The sequence below is a fragment of the Zonotrichia leucophrys genome, unplaced genomic scaffold (assembly GCF_028769735.1).
Source record: "Zonotrichia leucophrys gambelii isolate GWCS_2022_RI unplaced genomic scaffold, RI_Zleu_2.0 Scaffold_83_194374, whole genome shotgun sequence".
NCBI lineage: Eukaryota > Metazoa > Chordata > Aves > Passeriformes > Passerellidae > Zonotrichia > Zonotrichia leucophrys.
The window spans coordinates 29,340-53,303 of record NW_026992288.1 but is presented as its reverse complement, the minus strand read 5'-3'; the positions used below and the strand labels follow the sequence as shown (position 1 = coordinate 53,303).

General features: G+C 48.5%; 1 protein-coding gene across 1 annotated transcript; it reads right to left on the bottom strand.

Annotated features, from left to right (window-relative positions):
- Positions 1 to 3,046: 3,046 nt before the first annotated feature.
- On the bottom strand, positions 3,047 to 22,690 carry LOC135460665 (serine/threonine-protein kinase PAK 1-like). The gene is given in 10 exon segments (XM_064737568.1): positions 3,047 to 3,532; positions 4,894 to 5,031; positions 6,978 to 7,174; positions 7,576 to 7,675; positions 8,370 to 8,487; positions 9,152 to 9,264; positions 13,250 to 13,449; positions 13,452 to 13,581; positions 13,859 to 13,993; positions 22,640 to 22,690. Coding segments are annotated over 10 exon segments (1,275 nt in total). The 3' UTR covers positions 3,047 to 3,439.
- Between the last annotated feature and the right edge of the window lie 1,274 nt (positions 22,691 to 23,964).

Sequence of the window (23,964 nt, the reverse complement as noted above, 5' to 3'; positions counted from 1 at the left end):
ATGATGTAGAGGCTTTTCCTGTAGTAACTAATGCTGCAAGTAGAGTTTGAGAACCTTTCAATTGGAAGATTTTAGAAAAATTGAGAGCAGAAATTTCACAATTTGGTTGAAAATCCCAATGTGCACAGTCACTTCTGCAGTATATTTTTACATCTGACACAATTATTCCAGCTGATATGTGTTGCGGTGTGTTGCAATGTCCTGTTTTACCTTCTCCCTTCCCCCTCGCCCCTCGCTGAGTGTGCCCTGTCAATCGGGCTAACATACCAGCAAGGCGTCGTGTGATAGGTGTCCCTAGTCCCTTGAGACCCTGCCCCTTCACCTGGTTGGGCTCACCTGTCTCCTCCCCTTCCCCTGCCTGAGCTTAAAATGTTAATGAGACCATGCGGCCTCCATTCTGTTAGCAGCAGTGGCCCGGTGCAGACATCTCTGTACCCATGGAATAAACATCTGGCAACCTTCTAGCAGAATCCACTCCCTTTCTCTCCACCATCGCCAGAAGCTCTCTCTCCTGAGGTAAACGGAGTCCTGACAAGCCTGGACTTGCGCCTATGCGCCGCTGCACTCTCCAGCAGCCAAGGTATCTCTGGGGTAAAACACCACAGTGCTGCCTTTGGCCCAGCAGCGAGGGTCAGAACTGGCCCAGGCACCATCTAACTGGTTATATTGGGATTCATATTCCAATAGATATGCATACCCTAATAAAACTTATAATGCCACCCCATCAGCAGGTGATGTTTCATAAAAGCTGGGAGGAAAAGTGTGCTCAAGAAGCAGCAAGACCTAGAGTGCAGGGTGATCCTCTGTATGGTTCAACAGCACAACAGTAACTTGGCAAGGGGCCCTGGGCTACTGCCACTGCCCAGGCTGGGAGCATTGATGAAGTCTTACAGATGAGCCAACAACTAGCATATAATGCTGTCCTTGCACTTACAGATAAGTTACACCCCATGTCTTTTACACAAATTCACCAAAGAAGAATGAAGACTTTGATAAATTTGTAGACAAATTGCATGAAGCTATCTATAATCATTCTGATTTAAATTCAGACACAAAGATACAATTGTATGGACTTTGGGATCATTACTCATTCCAAATGGCTTTCCCTTCAGTCACAAGAGCCTTCCATCTCTTCCAAAAATTGCCTGCTGAAACTCTTCTGCTCCCTTCCAAATCAGTTCACTACTCCAGCATAACCCTTGAAGATGACTCTTCAACTAATTATAGTAGAAAAGAAGGGTATTTATTGCAGCACTGGACACATGTGAACTAGTTTCTAAAGACACGTGCAAGGAGTTGCAGACTCCTGCTCTCTATTTCTACAGAAAAGGTTTTACAATAGGTTTCTAAGGACCCATAATACATAATTATTACCTGCCTGCTTCGCATTTTTATCAGCTGAATATCTATTACAGCTGTGCAATTGTACTCCCTTAACTGGGTTGGTGGGATTTTGAAATGAGGGAGTGGTTTTATGGGAGGAAGAAAGCCGTCTTCCTCATGGTGAACTCTTCCATGGCCAGTTGGCAAGACCTTTGGACCTGCTGCTCATGGTCCAAGCCTCTCCTAACTGTTCAATTATTCTTAAAGCAAGGTATTTCTATGGTCTCTGCTTCTTCACAATTGCTTCCTCTATTCCTGTCACTCCTAGCTTTATGTTCCAAATATATTTGGTACTCTTTACCTAAGGTATGTGATTTCTGCTAGCTGTATTACTAACTTAGCTTCTTCCCTCATTTTAAAATCTTAACTAAAATATGCAATCTTCTACTATCCCAATTCTATTCCCAGCTGGCCCCTCAACTCATCCTCCCTATTCAATTATCCTAATTACATTTTCAGCTAACCCCTTGACACACCTCAGGCACATCCCCGACTGCCTCTCTCCCAGCAGCTCAGAGTTGCATTGCACAGCGCTTTCTGTGTGCCAGAGAGCACAAAGCAGGCTGGCCTGGTGGGCCTGAATATTTCTGCCAAACACTCTGCATCTCACACCTTTGCTCTGGCTCAGTGCAGAACTGCAGGATTGCAGGCGCTTCCTCCCAGAGCTGCGTGAGGCGCTGGCTCCTGCAGATGTGTCCTGCCAAGCTGTCCCTGCCTCACGCTGGCCTCGCTTCCCTGGCACAAGTGCCGGGCCTGAAGGAGCTGCCCTGTGCTCCAGCCTGCCGGGCAGCCCGGCTCCCTGCCCCGGTGCCCAGAGTGCTGCACACACTGCTGGCCTTTGCCAGGAGCTGCAGGGCAGCCGGCAGAAGAGGAGGAATCCTCAGCCAGCCCAGCGGCCCTCGGCTGCCCTTGGCCTTTCCCTGCTCCTGGGCACACTCCAGAGGGCCAATGCCTCCAGGCCAGGCTGTGCCCAGCACGGCTGCGCTTCCCCTCGGCAGCAGCCAGCTGCCACCTGGGCTCTGAGAGCGGAGGATTCACCCGCTCCCAGCAAGAGGCACCCAGGGCCCGGCTGCTGCCTCTTGCAGCTCCAAGGGCCTCCTTCCAGCCTGCCTCTGCCGGGGCTCAGGCTGCTCCGGCCTCTGCAGGGGCTCTGCTGGGGCTCCAGCCCGGGCAAGGCCGGGCCCGCTCTCACCTCACAGGCGCTGACAGCTCTGCACCACAGGAGACCTTCCCGAGCACCCTCTCTGATCTTTCTGCTTTCTCATTTGAGCAAGGCTCTCCTCCAGCCAAAGAGATTATTGCATTTAGGGATACAAATCCAAGTGGCAGGAACCCCAATGCTCTCCAGTCACAGCTGAAGGCCTGCATCTGCACAGGGTGTTTGGGCTGCCTCATTCTTCCTTTGGTTTTGCCCTCAAATGCCATTGCCCTTTCTGCCTCAACTAGAAATACTGCAGCTGTGCAATAACCAGCCAGTGGCTCATATTCCAAAGGCAGTGCGGTCTGGAGAGGATGAATGATATGAAGTCCCCTCCTCACTTATGAAACCATACAAAAGAAGCCATATGTGTGACTTAGCACCAATAAAAAACAATTGGTAATTCAGAAGGAAATGTTGAATTTTCTGAAGGGGTCAGAAGGAGGAGAATCTTCCAAGTGAGTTGATGTTTCAGAAACTTTATTAATTACAACTCTAATCTATAATTCTATGCTACAAATCTCTTTAGCAACCCTACTCTACAATCCTACTCTAAATTGGTAACAGAGATAACATCTTGACATGATTGCTATGTTCTCGTCTCCTAGGGTTAGGGTTAGGGTTAGGGTTACGCTTAGGCTTCGACTTAGGCTTATGCTTAGGCTTAGGTTTAGGTTTGGGTTTAGGCTTAGGCTTAGGCTTAGGTTTAGGCTTAGGTTTAGGTTTGGGTTTAGGCTTAGGCTTAGGCTTAGGCTTAGGCTTAGGTTTAGGCTTAGGGTTGGGTTTAGGGTAAGGGTTAGAGATAGGGATAGGGTTAGGGTTTGGGTTTGGGTTAGCATTTAAGTTTAGGTTTTAGGTTTAGGGTTTAGGGTTAGGGTTATTCGTCTTCTTCACAGAGTTGATGAGTTGTGCCAGGATGAATGGTGGCTTGGCTGAAGTTACAAATGGATGCTGTCCACCGGAAAAAAAAAATACAACAAAGAACAGTGAACCATTACTTTCCAAGCTCATTGCTTCAGGGGCTCAATCAGGATACATCATGTTCCTGGAAAGACCCAGAAAGAGGAGCAATGGGACCATCTGCTCCCCAGTCATCCCCAGTGTGCAAGACATTGCCATCACAGGCAAACCTGGCCCAGAATCCCACTCATCTTTTATTGTGATTTCTTCATCATGCTGGGATTTTTTCCCTGCCAATGCTCTAGAAATGGTGCTTTCTGTCCCTGGGTTTTCTTCCTTTCAGGAAACTCCAATGACTCACACAGGCCCCTGCCTTTGAAAGATGGGCACTGTGCTAATTCCCACAGGGACAGAAAGCAGTGTCTGCCTTTCCATGCCCTGCCCCTCGTGTGCTGGTTGGCACCTTCCTTCCCAGCAGGGCCAGCCCAGTGGCACTGGGCCCTGCAGTTCCCTCTCTGCCGCACAACCTGGCAGGAACCCTGGCGCAGTTCCCGTCTGCTTGAGCGTGCCAGGCAGCAGATAGGGCTGGGACAAGTCCCTCCCAGCTGTCCCTGTTTGCGTGGCAGAAACCTCTAAGGGTGGGCTGGGGGGCACAAATCAGGGCCCCTCAGAGTGAGCCCCCCACAGCCCCTCCTGCCCACAGCCAAATCTCTGACCCCTAGGCTGGGACTGGCTTCCTTGGGTTCCTCCACCACCATTTAATGTCCCTGTACCCTGCATTGCTCTACTTCAATTCTTTTGCCTTTAGATAAAACTGAACACTCCACCAAATCACAAAAGAGGGCAACAGAAATAGTCAGAGGACAGAGCACCTCTCCTCACAGGAAATGCAGAGGGAGCTGGAGTTATTCAGTTTTGTGAAGAACAGGCCCCAGGGAGACTTTATTGCCACTTTCCAAGACTTCAGAGTGGCTTTGAAGAAAGTGGGGGACATCTTTTTTAACAGGGCCAGTTGCAATAGGATATGGACAAATATTTTTAAACACCAAAGGCATCTAATCAGAGGTCTAAGGAAGAACTTGTTTACTCGGAGCATGGTGCAACCCTGGCACAGCTTGCCCCAAGAGCTTGTAGGAGCCCCATCCCTGCAACCATTCCAGCTTTGGTGGCAAAGGGCTCCGAGCAACCTGATCTGTTTTAAGATGTTCCTGCTCATTGCAGGACACTTGCACCAGAGGACATTTACAGGGCCCTGCCAGCCCAGCCCAGTCTAGGATTCCTCACTGTTTTCATCTGAAGAGCAGCAAGAGTGGAGGTGAGGAGGAAGGGGGCTCATCTGCTGCCTTGGACTTGAGTGGAGGAGGAGCCCATCCCTCAGAGCCTGTTTCACCTGCAGCCCCTTCCCATTTTACCTGCAGGAGCTCCTTGGCAGACCAGCGCCGCTCCTCGTCTGTCTGCAGGCAGCAGCTCAGGAAGTCACGCAGCAAAGCCGAGAGGAGCTTGGGCTGCCGCAGCTGTGGAGTCCCTACTGTGGCTATCAGGTGTGTAGCCTGGAGAAAAAGGAGACACCAGGCTCCACCTCCTGCTTTCACATCTCTAAGGCTCTCCCAGATCCCTGTGTTTAACCTCTGTTCTTCAGTGGCAGTTTCTGCCCTGGCAGAGACCCAGAGATGACTTTCCTTTACCAACCAAAAACCCAAACCCCGATGCAGCCACAGCTTTTCCACCATCCCGCAGATCTTGCCTTGGCAGCTGATTTCATTGCCTGACCTAGTTAGTCGGAACTACATCAGCAAAAGGACATTTGCATCTCTGAGGATTCATGCCAGCTTGAGAGGCTTTTTGGAAGAGGGACTTTGCTATACTAATTTCAAGGGTTAGTACATGAAAGGCATCTCTGCAGTGCTTGTTGGTCCTTTAAGCGCATGTGCCCTAGAACAAAACTCATCAAGCTTTTTGTGCTGTTCTTGAAAACAATGGGAATTGGAAGAAAAGAAAGGAAATCCATCAGTTAATACCCAGGTAGGGAAACAAACATTTACAATCTCCTTTCAACACAGACACATTAAGATGCCTGCACAAATGTATTGGGATGAAAATGCCTGGTTGGGTACACAGAAGCCACCTGCAGCTCTGTCTCTCAGCAGTCTGAAAATTTCAGCTTCCCATTTTTGCAGCAAAAGAAAAATTGTCTAGGTCAGAAGAAGGAGAGGTTCCATCCCTATGGTCACCCTCCAGTCATTTGGCTACTCAAGACAATGCATAAATGGTAGGCTCATCCCAGAAAGCGCCAGGAAACAAACAGGAGGTTTTGGCAGGCTCTCCGCATCACCAGGCTCTGGCTTGGTGACGTGCAGAATGTTGCTTGGGCTAGGAGAGAAACAGGGTCTCTGAGTGTCCTGGGGTGACGTTATGATGCTTGTATATCCCCATTCATCTGTTCTGTGCCTTTAAGACCAGCTCTGAAGAGTGGAAGTTTTGTTTGGGTTTCTCTTATCAGGCACACAGAGGAAAGCGGTACATAAGGCTGTTTTTTTTCTTCCAGTTTCAGCTTGCTGCTTTTGCTTGCTCTCTTTTTCTGCTCTTGCTTCTGCTCTGTTTTCTGCCTCTGCTTATTAGCTAGTTCTAGCTAAACAGTCCACATTGCTTCCTGGACCTTTTCTCCTCTCCTGTTCCTGTGACCATCTCGAACCTGCTCCGGACTGGGACCCGGGAACACCGAAGGTTCGGCTGCAGCGGCTGGCCCAGAGCCCGAGGGACTGAGAACAGAGCAACCACCCCCCGAAAGAGACTTTCTGATTTTGTCATCTTTCTCAAAGTGGTGTCATCGGGTATTGTTCATTTTGTGTGCTGGGGGGTGCGGGGACAGTCAAATAAACAGGTTCTTTCCACCTCTCTCCGAGGAATTTTTTCCCGAACCGATTGGGGGGAGGGGCCGTGTGGGTTTCGCTTTCTGGAGGGGCCCTCCTTTGCAGATTCTTTAACAAATTTGCCCTAAACTTGTACACTGAGTGTTTCAGCAGCACTGCACAAGAAGCAGAAGAGACTCTGTGCATTACACCCTCATGCCCATGTTTCCCAGTGAGAAGAAACTGCACACAGGGTTAGGTTCCTCTCTAAAGACCACGGTTTTAGAAACTTTGTTGGGTTTGGGTTTCCTTCCTTCATTTCTGGAAAGATAACAACACTTTTAAGATGCTTTTTTCCTGTTATTAAGGCCATCTACACAGACAAAAGAACTGGAACCACTAACCCAAAGGAAAGTGTTGCCTGAGAACACTTTCTTTGTTTGGAGCTTGTTTGCATGTGGTAAGGCTTGAATTCTCCCACTGATGCAACCAAAACTACAGCAGATGCTGATGTGTTGCAGGGACATTTGTAGGAGGGGACCTTGGTGGAAGTAGTTCCAGCAGATGGCATGGGATTTTGTCCAATGGCATACAGGACATGGGACAGGTGAGAAAGACAGTGGGATCAGTGAGTATTTGCTCCTTACCGTGCCAGAACTTTCGTTCAAGTAAGGAGGTTCTTGTTCTATCATTTCAATTCCCACAATTCCAAAAGACCATATGTCCACTTTGGGGCCATATGGTTGACCTGTCACCACTTCAGGAGCCATCCACCAAGGAGTCCCGGTTAGCGAGCAGCGTCTGCTCTGCTCAGGGGTGAGCTGAGTAGCAAGGCCAAAATCAGCTGAGGAGAAAACAAAATACTGGTTTTATCTGAATTCTGTGCAATTAGGAAAGCAAGCAAAAGAATGCCCCAGTAGAAGTTTGAAAATGTGCTGTTGAATCTCCTGGCATTGGTGACTTTAAAAATCCCCCCATTTTTTACACTGCCTCCAGCAGTGGCTTTTGTTCTTTGGAAACTTTAGACTTGTAACTCCCTCCCTCTGGAAGGGACACACACAGAGCAAGGCCACTCTTGACTGCTTGTGGCTCCTTCTACCTCTGTGCACGTTGCAACTGTGCCCTCAGCTCGCAGCAGGGGTCCCTGCACTGCCACCAGCACCATTTTTGGGGAGCTGGCAGTCACTCCAAGCAGCCCCACACCCACATCCCTGGAATGCTGCACCTGACCAAGAATATACTGACCCAGCTTGACAGAGCCGTCAGTTTTGAGAAGGATGTTGTCACTCTTCACGTCTCGATGGATCACATCGTTTGAATGAAGAAAATCCAGTCCTTGCAGGCACTGAGGGAGAAAACAGAAAGAGGAGGGCAAAAATGAGTGATGTGATTTCATCACACAAGAAAGGAAACAGCTCCAAAAGATTCCCTCTCCAGGGGAATGGGGAGTAATGGCAGAACAGTAATGGCCACTGAGAGGAAGAGCTTGCTGCTCCAACACCTGCAGAGCAGGACCTTTCTGAGGAAAGGCACGTCAGCTTTTGAAAGAGCAACAGCACCTGCTGTTGTAGGCTGTCCCCTGCCAACCAGCCAGGATGACTCCTGCTGCAGTGCATGTGCTCAGAAGCAAAGAGCATTCTGGCTGCACTCCTATCCTTTTTAGCTGAGGACTGAGAGAAACGAGTCTCTCTCTTTTTTCTTTGCTGTTTGTTTCAAATCCTGCCACCAGCACCTTTGCTTTAAAGGCAAGGAATGCAGTGAAGACAGACTCCAGGCAAACGTTTAGAGAGGCAAGGTGGAGAACAGCAAACACAAATACAAGAGACAGAGCAAGAATACAACAGCAGGAGATACGAGTACTGGCACTGAGTACAGGGAGTGCAGGGGCACTGGCAGGCCTTTCACTTGAGATGCTTTTACTTGCCCATAGAATAGCAGCAACACAGAAACAAAGCTTGGCACAGAAACCTCTCCTGTTCTGAGCCCCTGTTTCCCAGACAATCTGCCCAGGCCTTGGAAACACAGCTGGGATTGCTGACCTCCCGACTGATGGCTGCCATCTCATCTTCAGACAGGCAGGTCTGGCTGATGATATCTGTCAGGACACCTCCATCCATGTACTCTATAACCAGCAAGAGTTCCTCGCCCAGAAGGTAGCTGAAAGAAGGAAACAGGGGGTAGAGATGAACATGCATGGCTACGTTGATTTTTTGCTTCCAGGTTTCTTATTTCCAGATGCCTTTGTGACAAGGACAGAATCAAAGGAATAGATATTCCCTCTTGGCTGTGCATTGTTTGCAATCCGTGCAGTCTCAAAGAGAAAGGCACAGCTGTGAAAAAGGAGATGTCTTAGATGGGCAGCAAATGAAAAGTGCAGTTTAGAAACAGCCCAAATAAAAAACATGTCAGGCATGGTGTTTCTGGAAATAAGCACCTAGTCTTCCTGGCATGCATAGCAATGGCAAAGAGGGGCAACAATCCAAGGGAAATCCACTTTAGGATGGTTCATCTGCACTTAAGAAACTTTAAAAAATCAATCTCAAATAAATGTGGAGGCAGTGAACTTTGAGGCTATTGAGTTAGGAAGATACAGCTGATCCAGGTATTGAATAATTTTGGAGTAATTATCAAACTAGGTGTGCCAGGGAAGACTCATGCAGACAAGATGCACTCTCTTCTCATCCATTGGAGATGAGTAGAGAAATATGAATAAATAAAAATTAACAGCTCTACTTGCTGCCACTGACCAAAGTGGGTTTTTAACCTCTCATGTTTGCTTTATGTAAACACACATCCATGGGATAAGACCATGACCTCTCACCTGTCTAAATAATTCACAACATTGGGACTCCTATATCTCTTCATGATCATTATTTCATTAAAGGTTAGCTCCTTCCTCCTCACTCCTTGAAGATTTATTTTTTTTATTGCCACCTAAAATGACATTGAAAATCAGTAACTTGGGAGGTTGGTGGCATGAGACCACAAGGCACGTGGAGTGAGTGATTTTGCAATGACGCAGATGAGCTGTGCCAAACTGCCTTGTGATTAGGCACTGCAGTAATCAGGAACTGACATTCCAACAGCCCATTTCTCTGCTCCCTTGGGAGCCAGTTACAGGACACGTGGGGCCACTGACATTTTGCCTTGACCACTTGGTAACAGCGGTGTCTCAGTTATCACCCACAAACCTCTGACCACACTCTCTGCTGCTTTGTTTGGGACTCAGAAGAAGGAATCCATGCCTTAATACTCTGTGGATACATCTTGGGCTATGGGCAGGGCTTAGGGCTTTCAGGGACGCCTTGCAGGTCTCTCCCTATGTGCAGTTCCCAAGTGCAGCACTGCAGGTGGCTAAGGAACTACCAGTAACTTTCAGATGCATTTGCTGGCAGCCAGAAATGAGAATCCAGGACTCTGAAGCTGTAGCCCCAAAGAGCAGTGAGGTGCTCACAGGCACCACCTTTGTTTTAGCAATGGAGAGCGAGCGAGCGCGTCCTTCTCTGAAAGGAACCGCTGCCCTCCGTGCCTTCCTTCCGGCAGCTGAGGAGGACAAAGTCCCAAATGTGTTTTGTGGGCTGGCACCAGTCTGTGCTTCTTGTGCCTTTTCAGCACAGCTCTGCCCAAAGCTCCAGCCACAGCTCACACCAGAGGGGAAAGCCCTCGAGTGCAGCAGAGTCTGCAGGGGCTGTTGACATTTACCTCTCCTCCTGTGGCAGTGTCGAGTGCTCTGTAAACATCTCCAAACGTCCTAGAAACAAAACAGAAGCAGAGAAAGGAGAAGCTGTTTAGATCTTGCAGTGAAAGCCAGCCCACACAGGAGATCTCTGCTGGAAGTGTCAAAACCTGCGGGATGCAGGAGGACTCTGCCAGAAGGCAGATGATGCATTTTTCTCTCAAGTGCATGGGCACTGGGCCTGTTCCTGAAGCACTGGGGTTCAACTTCTAAAGGGAGTTTAGTCTTTCCTCTTGGGTTTCACTGTCTGAACGGTGTGGTTCCTATCCTGACCACAGAGTGTTTTCTTCTTCAAACCAGGGGAAAGAATTGTTCCTGGGAACTGTTATCTCACAACTTTGATAGGGCGTAATTTGCTCTTTCAGGCAAGCAAGTTTCTTCTCTTTTCATTAGTGTGCCAGTATGATTTTGAGACATACAAAAAATGCTAAAGAAATTAACACAGAGCTGTCCCACACTTGAGAGACAAGGAGACCTTCCAGGTCCTGTTCCTTGATGCAGGCAAGACCTCGGTAGCAAGGCATCTCTGACAATGCCTTCTGAGCCCACTCACAAATTCTGAGCAGCATTGAGAGATGGGACAATCTATCCCCAGTGTGTGAACATCTTTGCAGCTGGCCTGACTTCACGCTGGATAGACATTCCACCCCAAAAACACCTGGCTCATGGTTGTGCAGGAGTAACTGCTGTTGGACTCACCCGCTGCCAAGATATTTCAGGAACGTGTATTTCACCAGGGGATTTTCAGTGGGGTTCACCACTCTCCCTGAGGGAAACAAAATGCAAGATGCTGACTTTAAAGCAGAGATCCCAGCTTCCAGGAGATACAAAAGGCAGCCCCAGCGCCTGGAGCTCTGAGCCCTTTGTGGTCAGCTGGGTAACAACGACCACAACCAGGCAGACAGCTCTGCAGCACAAGTGGCCAGCACAGAGACTGATTTGTAGAGTCTTTTGAAGAGTTCTCTTGACAGGAAACAAAGCACAGGGACGTGCAATCCCAGGAGAGGAGGACATCTTCCCCACCTTTCAGCAATTTGCAAAAGGAATGCCTTCCCATTTGTACACCAGAGCAGCTCAAGCTGTAACTGATCCCGAAGGGGCTTTCAGCATCAGGACCCTGACCTGTTTATGAGCAGGCTGAGCTCAAAGATGCCCCTCTCCCAGCTAAGGAAGGCTCCAGCCTCTGCAGTCCCTCCAGCCCTCAGGGACAGGGCAGCTAGCACAACAAGGCTGGCAAAGCCCAAGCATGAGCACTGACAGGCACTGATGGGAAGAAGCCAGAGTGAGCCTGAGCCCCGGACAAGCTGTTGCCCCCATTCAGGACACAACAGGATGGGCTTTGAGATCAGCCACACTGAGGGTGGATCAGTGCCCTTTTTGTCCCAACAGGTGATGGCAGACACAGAATCCACTGGGCTCTGGTCTCAGCCCCACCAGGTCTTATCTGAGAGCACAGCACTGGCAGCTGTTACGGGCAAGAAGCAGATTCATTGGGTTGTGCTGCAGAATCACAAAGGGCTTGATGTGTTTTCCTAGAGACTGATCTCAGCAGGGCTGGGCCAATGGGTAGGATTCTAACAGTCATGGGAAAGAGTGGGAATCAGGTATGGAAAAGTGCCATGGATCTGAGGGATATACCATGGCTGGGCTGGAGGCTCTCTCCTGAGAAATGCCTGCAGTACACTTTTATCTGATCACGCCACTTGGACGTGTCTCCTGGACACATCTTGATAAGCATAAAACTAGAAGATTAAATAAAGTTTGTTATCAAAATCTCTGGTTTTTCTTTGGGGGCACATGGAAAATACCTTGTGCTCTCTATTTGTCCTGTAACCTGATGTTCTTTCAAAGTAGTTCTTATTGACAAAAAGATAGCATTCTCTTATTGACAAAAATATAGCATTCTCATGAAAATAAACTGCAGATGTAGTAGTGGTAACAGTAACAGTCATAAAAACAACATCAGTAAGACATGGGGTAGAAGGGCTCCTTCAGGACGGAGAAAAACACAACAAAAAACCCCCACCAAAAATGAACAACACAAAAGCAATGCCCCCCCCCCCAAAAAAAAAAAAACTCCCCAACCAAAAAGACAAAACTCCAAAGCCAGTCCCTTTCTGTGAAGTTTTTTTGCTCTAATGACTGGTTGGAAGTCAGGAGTCTAAGGAGAATTTAGGAAGCTAAAAATTCTGTTCAGTTTGGCCACTAGCACACAGGACTTGCCTAGATCATTTGCTAGGTCACAGCCTTCTGCAGATCCAAGAACAATCCCTGCTTCAGCCTTTAGCAGAGAGGGAAGCTCAGGCAAACCCAAGCCAGTCCCAGGTGCCCTCAGAGGCAGCAGGAACACCCAGAGCTCTCTCGCTGCCTCGGAGCACAGCACTGCCTCTGGGGAGTCCTAAATGGCCCTGTGACACCAAACTCAGGAGGAGCATTTGGTACAGCTCTGCTGACACCTGCACACAACACACTGTCCCTCAGATAAGAAACACCCCAGACGTACCCAGCAGCTCCAGGTACTCCTCCTCAGTCTCCTGTTCCCAGGATCTGCCCGAGCCTGAGTTCCCAGGTTTCACAGAAGGGCTTCCTCGAGGTGATGCTGCTGCGGCAGCAGGTTCAGAGCCCATGATGTGCTGGACCTGGAGCATTTCTGGTGGGCACTGCTCCTGTGCCTCACTCCTAACTTGGGGTCCTTCATTGCCAGACATTGGCTGGAAGTCTTCGCAGGCTGCCCGGTGAGATGTCAACACTTGCACCTCAAGTCAAACAGAACAAAGCAGTCAGACACTACAGCTTGTCCCTGTCAGCCAGGAGTCATTGACTGTGAGGAAAGGCAAAGAACAGATTGACAGGGGATACAACAGCCTGTTTCAATCCTCCATCTGGGTCACCAAGTTCCACTGTAAAAACCCCTCAAGAAAAAAGGAGAGCAGGAACAGGCCAGCAGGAATCAATTTGGATGACTGCTGGCCAAAAGGCCAAAGGACAAGTTTCACTGTCCAGGGCAGCAGTTGAGATTCAGCAGACCAGGAAATGTCCTTCAGAGTGACTGTGATACACACACTACAGCAGCATGGCACTCAGAGGCATCACCCCACTCCCTGCTGCTCTGCACTGGAAAGGCAAGAAGGGCAGAAACCACCAGATTGGTGACTGCAGTGGCTGCATCCCTCTTTCACTCACTTGGTTTTGCAGAGACTGACGGAAGCGATTAAGTTTCTCTCTGAAGATTTTCATTTCTTCCTCCAGCCGCTTATGCCTTGCCTTGATCATACTGTGAGCTGTCTGAAGCTCTGCATCCAGCTGTTCCTTCATGTTCTCTAACAAACAAAAGAGAGGACATTTCATGAGTGGAGTGGCTGCCACTCTTTCATTCACCTGGTTTGTTGATCACCCCTCTGCTGATGGAGATTCTCCTCTTGAATTCTTCCCATGTCTTCCTTGTTCTTTCTCTTCACTGCCATGATGTCACTCTGAGCTTTGGGCAGCTCTGCTTGTGGCTCTGCCTTGATGTTCTGTACACACAAAAGCAGAGTAAGTGACTGGGAGCTGCCATCAGGCTCAGCTTTTTCCTCTTGCAGCCTCCAAATCACATTTATTCAGCCACTTCTTTCTGCTTCCCTCCCCACATCAGCCTCCATTGCAAACCTCCTGTCCCAGGGCTGATCTCTGCAGATTGCAAGGCTCTGTTCTTTCAGTGCCTGTGGGACTCCTGGCCGCCTCTGTCCCAAGAGCTCCGGTTTATGCCCCTCTTCCTGCCCTTCCCTCTGTGCCCTGGCCAGTCAGGCTCACCTGGCCATTCTCCTGTGGCTCTTCCACCTGCTGCCTGAGCTGCTCTTCCTGCCCTCGGGCAGGGAACAGCTCTCCCTGAGTCTGGCATGGCAGCTCAGATGAGGCAGTGTGCTCCTGCTCTTTCTCTAGAAGCACCTGCACAGAAAGCAAGAGAAGATGGGTTTTAACTTCCCATACGCCCTTTGTGGGCCAAGACTCAAAGGCTGCTGGGCTCACACGCTCCCAAAGCACTGTGCTGCTGCTCTCCTGGGTCGTTCTCTGCCCGAGGGGAGGCACAGATTTCAAAGTGCCCCTGGCCCTACAATCAGGGGCCATCTGGGACTGAAGCTCCAACAGCCTGTCAGGCAGCTAACAGGGAAGGGGTGGCATTTCTCAAGGGTCTGGTGAGAGCCTCCCTCTGCTTCTGCCATGTCCTGTTTGTCTTTCAGCAGTGACTGACACCCCGCCCTGTCCCACAGCTCCATCCTGGCTCTGCAGGGGCTTCCTGGGTGAGCTCACTCCTTGTGAGACACACTTCTGGAGTTCACCTTCTCTTCAGACCTGCACCAGCATTCCTCCTTCCTGACATCCACACTCTTGTTAGAAAACCGGGTCATTCAGGAGATGAGGATGCATGCAGAGATCTCTGATGGAAGTCAGAGAACCTCTGTGGCCACCTCAGTATATGGAGGAGGACCAAGGTGTTTCTTCTCCCTCTTTTGTCAACTGAGAATTCTGACCAGCAGTAACAGAGTTTCTCATAAGGCCCCATTAACGAATGCACTTATACAGCCCTGGGGATGCCAGTGAAGGAAACCCTGTGTCATGTAATGCATGTATGAGCAAAGTCACAAGACCCCAGATACAGCATGGGATAGTTCCACTCCCTCAGGACATGCAAAAATTTAAAGGATAAAAAGAAGGCTTCAGGGCACAAGAGGCTGGAGTAGGAAAACATGAGGGGAAAAAACAACCATCTCTGGATGGGGAAACATCTCTGCCTGCTCAGGATCAGTCAATGGAACTTGTCTCTACTCCTCTCCTGAAGGGATGCCTTTAGGTGAGCTTTGCATCTTCCACTGCTTTGGAGCAGAGCCAGGAAGATTCAAATAGACAGAGAGATAGACAGATCTCACTTTTATAATCTCTTTTTACTGTGCTGTGGTATTTACATTCTTTGAACACAGAGAGATATAGTTCTCTCTCCTAGGTTTTTTTAAAGGGAAGATAGTGAGAAACTTAGAGAAGAAGAGAAAACCATTATTATCTCTACTGGCTGTTCTTGTTGTTTAGTACATGTAGAATGTGTTCTAGTGATTGTTTACTGAAAGTGATTTGTTAATTGGATTTTAGTGGTAGTTGTTTAGCTTGATTAGCTAATTAGATAAAAGCTGTGTCATGACTGTCTGGAGACAGTCATGAGTTTTTCTTTAGTAGCTTTTTAGTATACTATCTCTTTAGTATAGTTTTAATATACTACTAGTGAATTGTAACATAGCTTAAGAAAGCATTTGTTTAACCTTCTAAATCATAGAGTCAAAGCACATTATTCCCCACATGGGGGTCACCCTGAATCAATACTGTCCTTTCTGTCACTACACACATCAGCACTCGGTAGCAGTGCCCCGATCAGCAGCCATCCTGAACTTGCTCTCCTGTTGCTTCAGTAACCCACACTCTTGGGGAATCTGGAGTTTGTGGGTCCTTATGGAATGCAATCAGACCCAGAGCAATGCACTGGGAACTGCACTCTTTGTGCATCTGTGCTCGGGCAAGTTCTTCGCTTGGACTCAACCACACTGATGGTGCTGAAGTGGCTGGAGTCAGAAATGCAGCCCAGCCCCTCCCAGCTCCTGTGATATCTGAGCACCAGCTGGAATGCAAGGGCATTGATTTCCTGCTCAATTCCCAAACACAACACACACTGATTCCCTGGGCTGCCAAAAGACACGGGAGTAATTAACCTGAAAGTGATGTGTTTCTGCCAGTGCTGGAAAAGGGCAGGAAAGACTGAGAAAAAGCTCCCTTGCTCCCTGGAGAAGGAGAAATTACACAAGACTTCTCCTTCTAGCAAACAAACAAACAAATAAAAAAACAAAATATGAAAGTGTTACCTACTCCAGTGTCTAAAGCACTTGGATGCAGTGAAGGGATGTTTGGCAGGGAAACAGCCCCTGTGCTGAGCATTGGCTCTATGAATCCAAGGCAGGGATCTATGGAAGTCTGCACTGAGTCCTCAGAGCCACATCATCAGGGCTAAAGACCTCAGCCCTCCCCCGGGCCTTGACTGCGCACCCCTTGCCCACTCCCTGATCCTTTGTGCCACCTGCAGCCTCCAGGGACTTTCTGCTTCCCACGGGCTCAGCTGCACAGCACTCTCCTGCAAGCAGTGGCCGCAGCGCTGCCAGCGGGTCACGCTACGGCCATGTCTGCTGCCCACGTGTGCTAACTAAGCCTTCTGCTTGGCAGCTTGCCCACCCTATCCCCACGCTGCCTTCATACTCAGCTGCTCACGGCGCAGCACCGCGTACCTATGGGCCACACAGCTCACCCAGCCACAAAGTTGCCATTGCACTTCAGATGCAATAGTCTGCAAGATGGCCTTCCTGTTCTATAACTACATCTTTAAGAGGTACATACATGTTTGAATAGGAATAGATTCTTCCTGAAGGATCTTGACTAAAATTAAAATAGTCTAATTAAGCTGTACAGGATTGCTCCATATGAAATATTCTACCCTTTCTGCCTTCAGCAAGCAAGGTTCTCTCTTCAACTAGGTTTAGTAATTCTTCAAAGCTCTCATACAAATTTAAAAACATCCATTTCGGCTCTTGACCTTTTCTTCAGGCATGAAATGGATTTCTTCAGCCTTCCTAGTGGCCCTCTACACTACTGCACTGGCCAGCTTCAGCTTGCTCTAAATTCTAAACACAGGGAACATGAGATGTCCTTTATCACTCACTCAGATCTTCAGCACTGCAGAATCATGCTACAGGTGACCTGTAAGTGGGAAGGAAATTGAACCAGATGCTGCTTAGAATAGCCTGTGCTTTGCAACCCACGAAGGCAAGGAAACCAATAAGATTGATTTCCTGTTTCATACATTCCTACAAGCAGATTCAATCAACAGTCAGTCAAGAGATCAGGACAATCTTCTTGCCATGTGCAATTTGGCCTGTTTTGTCCAGTAAATGTAAAAAACATGCCAGAAATGATAATTGTCTTAAACATCATGCCCAGCTTCCAAAACATGAAATAGCTTGACATCCTCTCTTGAGTCCTTTTTTTTTTTATCAACAGTTGCATGCACCCAGTTCCTTACTTGCTTGAACAGTTGCCAGAAACTTCCTATAATCCCTCCGAGCTGTGGCAGACCACTCAACGGCTTAAAGAAGTTTGCATTTCCTTTGCAAAGGGAATCACTATTCAGCACTTTGAAAAGTAAAGTTAGACAGTCAAACCTTCATGACAAAATTTAAAGAATAAGCTTTCCTGAATTCGGGAACAACTGCAGATTTTAGAAGGCCTTTCCCAAAAGTCTGCAGTCTACTTTTCAAAGGTGTCTTGCTTGCCCCAGCAAACTGAGGAAATGACAGGCTCTGCTGCCACAGACTCTCCCATGGAGGGAACGGAAGCCCTGCAGGTTCCCCTGCAAATGCTGCCCCTGTGGCTACAGACACCCCCTTTTAGCTGAACCTCTTGACAGGAGCTTTACCAAACCAGAGGCATCCTAATGCTCTTTCTCTTTCAAAATCAACTCAGTCACTAAGAAAGAGCAAGAAGACATGCAAAAGCCAGGTTAGGTTACAACCTAGCCCAAATAGAGTTGAAACCTCTACTTACTTGCCAGGCTGGTAATGAAATAGGCGGAATAAACAGTGCCATACATGGTGCAAACTGCAGCGGCGAGTTGCTCAATCATTGTAGCACTGGACTTCAAGTTTACTCCACCCAAGACTCCTGTCAGTGTGCAGCTACACGCTGACAAAGGCCACAATCAGGAGGATGCTCCTGATCTGAGCAACCCCTAGGACTGCTCTGGCACTGAGGCCTTCCATGCACCAAGGCAACCTTCTGATGTCACCACGACGATGTGCCAACCATGCCCTGATATCACAAAGCAAAGTATGACAAAGCAAAGCATCACAAAGCATGTTAGTCTGTGAATTGATGCAAAGCAATAACCAGCCTTTCCTACAGCAAACACAAAATGGCCTTGGAAGTTCTCCTCTGACACAAAGCAGCACAAACTCCCCCCATGGGCCAAACCCTGTTGTTCAGGGATCCAAGAGGAACTCCAAGAGTGCTCCAAGCCTGTACCCCAGCTGAGCACACAGATGGGACACCAGCAAAGGAAACCAGACCAAGAAAATGGCCCAAAGCATTGTACAGAACCAGGAGAGAAAGCACTATTGGCATAGCAGCTGAAGTAATTCCTGACAAATCACCCCATATATCTGCATGTTTATAGGATGTTCCCAGGGCTGCTGTGTATGTACATCTCTTCCTCTGCTCTTTCTTCCCCTTTGGCAGCAGTCGAACTGGCAGCATCTGCCCGCCAGCAGCAGCTGCTCCAAGCTGGGAACGCCACTGGCGGTGCTGATTTCCAGAGGCTTCTGTGTGCCAGGGGAAGCCAAGGCAGGAGCGGGTTGAACGGTGCTGGCGCTGCTGCTGCTCTGTGCCAGAGAGCCCTGGCTGGGCAGGGCACGGTGCCCACTGCGCTGTGGGCTCCTTCTCCTGCCACAGCTGGGCACAACTGGCAGCAAGGCATGACACCTTGTGGGCAAGCCAAGGGGTGTCTGGGGCTGCACTGCTCTGCACACACCCAGGACACCTGCAGCACACAATTTTAACCCTCAAACAGGTAAACCAAAGGGAAACAGCTGGAAAAGATTTCAGTTCGACCATTCTTTATGCTTCAATAGAAATGACCAAAATGAAAGTTACCGAGCAGGGCTGATCCACACTGCCAGCTCAGTGTGAGAAAAGAGGCATTACTTTATTTCAGTGCTGGGTGTGTGAGGAATCACTTCCCTAAACCATGCACACCCACGTGTTAGTATCCATGGAAATAAGACATTACTTTCATTACTTTTATTCATTACTTTGCTCAAACTCACAGGCTAAACATTCCCACTGTCGCAGAATGAGGCCTTTGTCGGGGTCGAGCCATTTGTCGGTGAGGGGAGACTCAGACACTCAATATGAGGTTTAAGCAAGTTCCGTTTATTGAAGAGAGCATCAGACACTTATACAGTGAGCAATAAGCTTATGAATATTCTGTAAGCTAAGCAATCTATTGGTTAAACTATGCCATGAACTCTTCCTCATTCCTTAGGGGTTGCATCTCTCTTTTCTCATGTCTCTTTCACTGTTTGTTATCCTACTACAGCTAGGCCCCAAGGACACACTATCTTGCAGGTGCCGGACATGGAATTAGCCACAGCTTTGTAATTTTCCATTCTCTAGCAGCTAAATTCCCAACATCTCACAAAGTATTTGACATGTTTAAATCACTTCCCCAAAATTACTGACATTTAGAGTAGGGGTCTCTTGAGGGTCTCTGGTGGTCATGTGGTGAACATCCCGTTCCTCAAATTCTCCTATGGTTAAGAGCCTTCTTCTCCTTCAATGCATTGCAGCTACCTCCTCAGTAGGCCCACTGTCTTTATTCTCAAGGCTAAGACATCCACTTGCACACATTAACCACTGCCTGGTAAAGCTTAACAAATTCACAAATGTGTTGCAGGTCCACACTTCCCCAACATCTCTTGTTCCTTCTCTGGGAATCAAACACAAGCATTTTGTGATGACTGAGCCCAAGGCCGCCTCCAGCCCTCCTGTCACCCAGCAGCCCTTCTCTCCTCACAAACAGCAGGCCCAGCAGTGCCTTCCCTCACTGGCTCAGTCACGAGCTGTGTCAGGAGTTCTCTGTCACACACTCCAGGACCATCCTGGACTGTTTGCTCTCCGCTGCACTCTGTTGCCAGCAGACATCCCCACCCTGTTCCGTGCCCCTTGCAGAACCCTGCACCTGCTGTCCATGGGCACCTGGAAGGGCAGGCACTCATGGCAGAGAGGCACCAGCTGCACTGGGCAGGAACCAAAACCCTCTGGCGGCACAGCTGCTGGCCTGGGTCTGCACAGCTCTGCACGCCCCACTCCTCACGGGCTCTGGGCTGGAAATGCAATTGCACTTTCTGCCTCATGGAGAAACACCAGGGCTGCACAAACAATGGCCAGCAGGCCACATCCCAAAGGCACTGCAGCATGGAGCTAAGAAGGAAGAAGATCCTTCTCCAATTCCTAACCATACCAAAAGCACCATCATGGGGACTTTTAATCTTCTGAATGTAGAGTTGATTCACAGGGTGACAAGGAAATCTTCCAATGGAGTTGAAGGTTGGTAGAGTTTTTCAACTCAGATCAACTCAGACTGTTGATTTGAAAATTTATTTGAAAATATTTTTTAAAAGGCTGTGCAGTCATATGGTTTTGTTCTAATACCAAAATGGCTAGATGAAATGTACTGGCATTTTAATTACATCCAAACTGATTAGTCTGTAAAAGCTTTCCTGCAGAATAGCCACTAAACAAGAAATGAAAATCTGTGGACTGTTGACTTTGCAAATTTCTACTAAACTTATCAGACAATGAGGCATTTTTAGGTAGATCATAAAGCATATTAATTCCTATGGATAACTTGATTTGGATAAACTAGTTGATTTCAAATTAAAACTGCCAGCACGTACTAAGTGGAAATCTGAATACTCACTTCTATGAGCTCTGAAGTATTAGATAGTCATTGTTTGCCATATTAACAAAAATTAACATTCTGGATGGTTTTTTTACTTACAGCCAGCTCTTCAACACTCTTTGTAACATCAGAAAGAAAGTTTGTAGCAATGTGAACCATGGGTTGGTGGAGCATTGAGAAGGCTCCTATGCCAGCACTAAATGTTCACATTTACCATGGCATCACTCCTTGCCTTTAATTCCAAGCTACAGCTCAGTTCCTGCAGTATAGATTCACACCTGTAGTCTGTATTTGCAGCTGGTTCTTACTTCCCTGTCCAGAAAAATATCATGCTTAGATCCCAAATCAAAATAAAATGAGCAGAGAGTCAGGTTCTGGATAGGTATAGCAAGAACTAAGAGATTTTTTTGCAAATACGTTGAGAAGTTGTTTGTACCTGCTGCAAAAACAGCAGATTAAAGACTTGCACTCTAACTTGCAAGCTGAGGTTTGCCTGTTCTTTCTGGACTGATTTCTTGAGGCCAGACACTGAACCCAATCAGTAAGAAAATCAAAACCATAAGAGTAGTTTGGAGAATATTGTAAATTATTCTGTCATGATGCTTTTTGCCTATAAGTTCTGGCCATCATCCAATTGGAGTAATTAGAGGAGATCGAAGCCATCACACTGTGCCTGTGCACACAATTCCTTCCCAGGGGTAATCCATGAAGCAACGCTGACAAATCCACACCAGCAGCTGCTGCCACACAGCCATGAAGCAGAGAATATGTATTTCTGCTACACTTGGACAGCTGAAGATGCCTCTGCTGAGCTAATTTTAGTGACTGCCCACAACAGATGAGACCTTGTGGTCAGTCTCCAGCAAGTCAGGGCAGTTCATATTCTGCCTAAATGAAGTAAGTCTAGCAATACATAGACCATGGGGCCTGAGGAAAGCCAGCAGCTGTGAGAAATTTAATTTGTTTCCATACCTTTCTTTTTACTAATTTATTGCAGTCTATTATTTCAAGAATGGAAACTTTTGGCATACCATTGGCCGGAAGGTTGGTCAGTCTTCCATTCATGACTCCTCTGAAAGCATCACCCCAATGTTTTTATCAGTAGCTCTCCCATCATCATGGCTCACACAGCATTTCCTGCAGCTCTTCCTGGAGTCAGGGAAAGGCACCAGGAGAAGGGGGAGCAAGCTGTGTGCAGAGACTGTGTCAGCTACAGAGACATTTGTTTCCTCTGATTTGACTGAATGGCTGCAGGAACCTTGCTGGCACTGCTGGCAGGGTGGCCTTTTGCAGGGCTGGGCAGAGTTTGGGGCCCAGGACCCCTCCTCTCGGTGGGACACCAGGGTGAGCAGCCCCTGTCCCAGGCAGGAGCAGAGGTTCTGTGGCTCTGCCCTGGGCACAGGGACCTGCCACTGCCATGAGCTCCGGCCGCGGCTCCTCTGGGGCAGCTCCTTCTCTGCAGTGATGATGGGCGCAGTTAGGGGTGGCTGCAATGGAGGGGGGCTTCCAGTGGGCTCTGTTGGTCTGCCACACTGGAGCCAGCAGAGCTTCTGGAAGGAGTCTCCCCTTGTGAGCTGCTGGAGCTGGAGCTGGCACTGGCCACAGAGCCGCTGTGTTCATCCCTGACAGGCCCAGAGCACAGCAGCCTCTGGGCCTCCTTGCTGCACGATGGCAGTGAGGAGGCCATAGACCAGAGGTTCAGTATGTGTGACTCAGCTTCCTGATAAACTGTGCTGAGAAAACCCTGCATCCCTCCTGCCAGATCTAAGACACTCCAAGAAATCTGTTGGCACACTGGAAACTCAGAATTGTTTGCATTTTGAACAATTGCCTTATGAGTGCTTTTGATTGTTTTTGTCATTTTGTGTTGATTCAGTTGATCCTTCAGAGAAGCTTTCCTAATAATATAAAACACGGGGAATTGTGGAGACCCTGAGGGGGCATTCCCTGGTCTAGGGAGACACAAGAAGCTTCCCTCAAAAAGCTGTTAGACCCCATTGGCTCCTTCCCCTGTTCCTGTGTCTGTTCCTGTTCCTGAGCCACACCTTCCCGATTCCCTGATTGGCCCCCTCATCTTTGTACTGCCCCGAGATCATGGTCAGCCCCACATCGCAGCCTCAAGAGGCACCTCAGACACTCAACAGTCAAGGCAGTAACATATGGACAGGACACAGATGGCAGCTCATGGCTGGGAGAGCATTCCTAGACATATCCAAGGACAAATTTCCAAGGAGCTCTCCACAGCTCTGGGATCTGCCCATCAGCTCTGTCAGAAGCTGCAGCAGAACAACCAAAGTCCTAAAAAGCAGCTTCCAGACACTTTTCCTACCACCCTGCCTGAGTATCCGGGTTGCTTGCTGCAAAACACTCTTTTTCTCCTGTTCCCCAATGCCCTGTGGACACTTGCAGCCAAAATAAAAAGCTCCTGGCCTTCTGTGTGACGTGATAATACAGTATTTATATTTCCTTGCTGGGCTGAAGGAAAGCTGTGCTGTGGGTCAGGAGAGGCCAGGACCCACTTGTCCTTCCTGCAGGCTGAGGTGGTCCCAGCAGACATCCTGCTGCTTTTTTGGGGAATATGTGAGGGGGAGTGGAGGGGGTGACAGACAGGCCGAGATCATAGAGTGGAAACTCAGCTCCAGAGAACCAGTGCAGACTCTCCCTGCTGAATGCCTGCTGGGGCTGGCAAAGAAGGAAAATGCCCTAATAACAGCCCGGTGGCACTGTGTCTCAGGGACAGGTACAGGGAGGTGACAACAAACAGCAGCATGGCCCGGTCTCACAGCTTCTAGGAAGCAGTGACAGAGAGGCCTCATGTCCCAGAGATTTCAGAAAGGCTGTCTTCTCAAATGGCCACTCTGAAACCCCTCTCTTTGCCTCTTGGGTTTGTGAATGCTTTTGACAGCCACAGCATCCTGGGGCAACGCATTCCACAGATTTTATTAAGCACTCCTTGAAAAGCACCTCCCATTGTTCACTGAGCTGCCAGCCTGGTCATTTCAGAGGGTGCTGCCTTGGTGGAGAAAAAAATCAATCTTCTGCCTTTCAGGGAGCTGAAGGAGAAGGGACTCTTCACCATCCAACACCTGGCTGGATCCCATTCAGAGGTCCTGCTTTGTAGACTTGGTGGGGTTTGCTTGGCAGTTACCAGCGAGGTGAGAACATTGTTCTGAATTGTCCCCCATACTTCATACACAGTGTCTAAAGTAGGTATGTGCTTGTTCATCTCCATGTGTGCTCAGGGTCTGCCTTCATTTCTGGTTTTAGACCTGATATTTCCAATGTCTGTCAGCTGTCTGTAGGATCTGTGGGTACATGCAGCTGTATTTACTGGCAGGTTGGGTATCTGACCCTCATCTTTGAGTGTGGA